The sequence below is a fragment of the Equus caballus genome, chromosome 19 (assembly GCF_041296265.1).
Source record: "Equus caballus isolate H_3958 breed thoroughbred chromosome 19, TB-T2T, whole genome shotgun sequence".
Classification (NCBI taxonomy): domain Eukaryota; kingdom Metazoa; phylum Chordata; class Mammalia; order Perissodactyla; family Equidae; genus Equus; species Equus caballus.
Window position 1 is genome coordinate 62,985,807 of NC_091702.1, and position 5,354 is coordinate 62,991,160.

The window sequence follows — 5,354 nt, forward strand, 5'->3', positions numbered from 1 at the left end:
CAAAATACAATGGTAGGACAGGCATAGGATAGCTATTCCCATTCCAAAGGGAGAAATTGGAAGGAAAAAACGGTCATGTATTCCAAGCAATTCCAAAACCTAGCATGGCAATTTCCATTCCATGTGAAGGCCAGAGAACAATCCTCTGTGGCTTGATGCTGTGCCTCTCACAGGACGTTGGCTGTGCCCTGTTGGCCCACAGGGAGAGTTTTCCTTCATCAGTGTCCTTCAGGCATGTCTCAGAAAGGCCCTGTAGTGGTACAGCTGTCTGCTTTCAAATGGTGCCTGCACATCTTGAGAATCATCAATAAACCAGGCCCAAAATTTCTCTTCCTCAGACAACTGATTGGAACTCTCCATGAAACCATAGATGTGGGCCGGGAGAAATAAGGTGTGTAGCAGGAGTGGGGACCATGAGTATTCTAGTCACTTCTTTCTGTAACTTACCTATGCCTTCAGGGCCTGCTCAAACTTGATCTCATATATACCACTTCCATTTGATGATGGAGTGCTGCTGTGCATGCCCACGTTTGTGGCACGGTGGGTGGGTAGCACCCACTTTATGATGAGTAGCTCAGTTTTCATGGTAAGTTGGTGGCCCATGGTTAAGCATTCAGTCTCTACTAAGTCTGAATACTGGGGTTTAAACTTCAACATATCTTTTTGGGGAACACAAGTATACTCATCACATCATGATAATTATTAACAATAGTAATTAAATTCATGGATATATTCCTTTTTACTGAGTTTTTACAATGGTGAACTTACGTCAGTGCAACTCTAGTTTTGTCTCATTCTAATGACTTGATTTTTTAAATAAGGTAACAAGTGCTATTTTTAATCAGCCAGGTGCAAGTGTTTACTTTCGCTAACAAAACAGAGTGAATAAGTACAGGGTCATGTGCAGGTGTCATCCAGATTCTCAAGTGCTTAAAGTAAAATAATGGTGGCTGTTACTAATAACTATCATTTATCCATTTACTCAATAAATATTTATTGTGTCTCTAGTATGTTCCAGACATGATTCTAAATGCTGGGACATGGATATGAGCAAAACAGACAAATCTGCTCTCATGGTTTCTACTGCTTAAGAGGAGAGAGACAGACAATAAACAAATAAATTAAAAATATATAACATAAATTCAGGTCATGATTGATAAACATTATAAAAATATAAATATAGACTTTAAAAGAGAGTGGTTGAGTTGAGCATGCTAGTTATATGGGCTTTGCATCAGGCTTTTTACTGCCTATCTTGGATATCATTACACTGAAATTTCATAACATACTGCCCAAAGTCATCTGTAGATTTAATGCAGTCTCTTTCAAAACTTCAATGGAATTTTAAAATTATTTAAATGAAATAGAAAAAAACAATTCAAAAATTAGTTTGGAACCACAAAAGACCTTGAATAGCCAAAGAAATTTTGAGAAAACACAAAGCTGGAGGCATCACACTTCCTGATTTCAAATTATACTGTAAAGCTATAGTAATCAAAATGATATGGGACTGGCATAAAAACCATCACATAGAGCAATGGAACAAAATTAAGCACCCAGAAATAAACTTGTACATATATGAGCAACTATTATTTGACAAGAAAACCAAGATTATTTCATGGGAAAAGATAGTTTCTTCAATAAATGGTGCTTGAAAAACTGGATGTTTATATGAAAAAGAATGAAATTGGACCCCTATCTCACAAAAATTAACACAAAATAGATTAAAGATTTAAATGTAAGATGTAAAATTGTAAACTTTCCAGAAGAAAGCATAGGGAAAAATTCCTTGGTATTGGTCTTGGCAATAATTTATTGTATATGATACCAGAAGCACAAGCAACAAAGTAAAAAATAAACAAATGGGACTACATCAAACTAAAAACGCAGCAAAAGAAATGATCGACCAAATGAAGAGACAGTCTACAATATGGGAGAAAATGTTTGTAAATCATATATCTGATAAGGGGTTAATACACTTATATAGTCTAATATCTAAATATAGTCTAATTATAGTCTAATATAGTCTAATTATCTAAAATACAATGCATGTGTTAGAAAAGGAGAAAGATCTAAGATTTTACCTTAGAAAACAGAAAAAAAGAGAAAATTAAATCCAAAATAAACAGAAGAAAAAATAATAATAGGCACAAGCAGATCTCAGAAGAACTGGGTTTCAAGACTCTCCAGTGCTTGGTAGCCTGGTTTCCCCCTCTGTTATGTCTCATGTAGCCCCTGGAGCCATTTGGAGGAGTCCCTGATGTCTGAATAAGAGTCAGAGACATCTTGAGGCCGCAGTCACCACCATGCCCAAGAATAAAGGTAAAAGAGGTAAATTAGATGCAGAGGTAAGAATGAGAATTCATCTAAAGAAAAGAGAGCTGGCGCTCAAAGAGGATGGACAAGAGTATGCTCAAGTAATGAAAATGTTGGGAAATGGATGATTAGAAGTGAGGTGTTTTGATGGCATAAATAGGTTAGGTCACATGAGAGGGAAATTGAGGAAAAAGCTTTGGATAAATACCTCAGATCTTATATTGGTTGCTCTATGAGACTAACAGGATAACAAAGCTGGTGTAATTTTAAAACCCAATCAGGATGAAGCTATAAGTGTGAAGGCCTATGGTGAGCTTCCAGAACATGCTAAATTTAAGGAAACTGATACATTTGGTCCTGGAGATGATGATGGAATTCAGTTTGATGATATTGGAAATGATGAAGAAGACATTGATGATATCTAAACTGAACTCAATATTTTATGTTCCAATTATTCTCAGGATTGTTCTACAGTTTGGATTTTGGCTATGATCCCATTAAAGAATATTAAAATTTTATTACCATGAGAGCAAGTTATTAAAGTAGACTGATTTGCTTGTAAAGTATTTGTGTTTCTTTAAAAGCTGGTAATGCTGAATAGCTTAAGTGAAATGTTAAACCCACTTCATTCTTTTCATGTAATGGTGCTTATGGGTAAAAGACCACTTCTTCTATCTTTAAAAAGAGAGAGAAGTTGTCTTTTCAACTTAGACCACTTCCAGGAAGTAAATGCATGTTTTGAATAAACCGTTTGCCCTGCACTCATTATGGATTAAAATTAAGCTCTAATTTTGACTACCCTGTTAACTGTACAGTGATATTCTGTATTTTTTAGTTACCCAGACCTTCCTTTGAGGTTTTCATATAGTTTAAATGAGGTAGAAATTTGCATTTGAAGTAAAAAATGATAGGTCTATTTTACATATTTAAGTAACATGTGGCTGTTTTATACAAATTTTGATATCATGTATACTTTTTTCATGATCTTATTTGCCACTGTAAACATATTAACAAAAAAGCAATTCCAAATCTCTTTAGAACCAGGATTTTAATAGCAATTTTGAATTTGTAAGTTAGCAGTTGCAGAAATTGAACACTTTGTGGCACCTAGTTATGTTAATAGTGGATATTTTCGTATATTTGTGAGGTTGTTTTTATTTGTCATGCATAGGAAATTTCTCAAATAAGAAAAGATTATGTTTTGATCATATGCATGTATACAAACTTCTTTTACAAAACAAAAATATAATGTTAAAAGTGTCATTTTATTTTCAGAAGTCATATACATGCAAATTATAGTTTTGGGTGTTTTATAAATACTTAAATTGTGTGTACATGAAAATTTAATTTCATAACTACTTGTACAAATTAAGTCTTTTCAACTATCTCTAAGTTGAAGAAAGAGAAGGGAGTAATAACTTAATAAAAAGATGCTCTACAATTTTTGAATGGAAGAGCTACAGCTAAGAAATATAATAAAGACAATGTCATGCTGCAGAGTTTAAAAGATAGAGATAATAATAACTAAAGCAGAAATTGTGAAATTGAAAACAGAAAATCAATAGAGAAAATAAAAAAAAAAAAACCCAAAGCCTTGTTCTTTGAAAAGGTCAATACAAATGATAAGCCTCTAGCCAAACTAACTAAGAAAAAAAGAAAGAAGACACAAATACTAATGTCAGAAATGAAAGAGGGACATCACTACAGATCCTATAGATGTTAAATGGATAATAAAGGAAGACTATGAAAAACTCCATGCCCACACCTTCAATAACCTAGATGAAATGGACCAATTCCTTGAAAGACAAAATTGACTAAAACTCACACAAGAAGAAATAGACTATTGTAATAGGCCTATATCTATTAAATAAATTGAATCAATAATTAATAAACTTCCAAAACAGAAAGCTGTAGGCCCAGAGGAGTTTACTGGAGAATTCTACTAAACATTAAAATATTATGCCAATTCTTTACCATCTCTTTCAGAGGATAGAAGCAGAGCAAAACTTCCTAACTCATTTTATGAGGCTAACAGTGCCTTATTACCAAAACCAGACAAAGACATTGTAAGAAAAGAAAACTACAAGCCAGTATCTCTCATGAATATACATACAAAAATCCACAAGAAGATATTAGCAAATTGGATCCAACAATGTATAAAAAGAATTGTACACCATGACCAAGTGAGATTTATCCCAGGTATACAAGGCTGGTTCAATGTCCAAAAATCAAGTAATATAATCAATCACATAGACAGACTCAAAAAGAAAAATCACATGATCATATCAATAAATGAAGAAAAAGCAAAATCCAACACCAACTCATGAAAAAAACTCTCAATAAACCAGGAATAGGTGGAAACTTTCTCAACTTGAGAAAGAATATCTACAAAAACCCTGCAGCGAATACCATACATAATGGTGAGAAACTTGAAGCTTTCCCAAGAGGAGGTACAAGGCAAGATGTCCCCTTTCACCACTCCTTTTGAGCATTGTCCTGGAAGTTCTAGCTATTGCAATAAAATAAGAAAAGGAAATAAAAGACACACAGATTAGGAAGAAAGAAATAAAACTGTCTTTGTTTGCAAGTGACATGATTATCTATGTAGAAAGTTTGAAAGAATCAACAAAATAATCTTGGAGCTAGTCATTATAACAAGGTTGCACGATACAAGATTATTATACAAAAGTCAATCATCTTCATATGTACCAGCAATGAACAAGTGGAGTTTGAAATTAAAAACACAATACCATTTACATTGGTACCACAAAAAGTACAATATTTAGGTATAAATATGACAAAATATGTTCAAGTTCTATGAGGAGAACTCATAAAGAACTACAAAAGTCTGATAAATTAAATCAAAGAACAACTAAATAAATGGAAAGATATTCCATGTTCATGGATAGAAAGACTCAATATTGTCAAGACATCAGTTCTTTCCAACTTGATCTATAGATTCATTGCAATCTCAATCAAAATCCCAGCAAGTTATTTTGTGGATATTGACAAACTGATTCTAAAGTTTATATAGAGTG

General features: G+C 33.3%; 1 protein-coding gene across 1 annotated transcript; it reads left to right on the forward strand.

The window, feature by feature from the left end:
• Positions 1-2,306: 2,306 nt before the first annotated feature.
• LOC100072102 (eukaryotic translation initiation factor 1A-like) lies at positions 2,307-2,741 on the forward strand. Its single transcript, XM_005602119.1, has 2 exons — positions 2,307-2,417; positions 2,562-2,741. Exons 1-2 carry the CDS (start codon positions 2,307-2,309, stop codon positions 2,739-2,741), a joined length of 291 nt encoding a protein of 96 aa, XP_005602176.1.
• Positions 2,742-5,354: the final 2,613 nt, after the last annotated feature.

Excerpts from the sequence above, each read along its gene's own strand:
- LOC100072102 (XM_005602119.1), top strand. The coding sequence starts at position 2,307 with ATGCCCAAGAATAAAGGTAAAAGAGGTAAATTAGATGCAGAGGTAAGA. Across the intron at positions 2,418-2,561 it reads ATGGACAAGAGTATGCTCAA|GATAACAAAGCTGGTGTAAT; the intron begins GTAATGAAAATG and ends TGAGACTAACAG.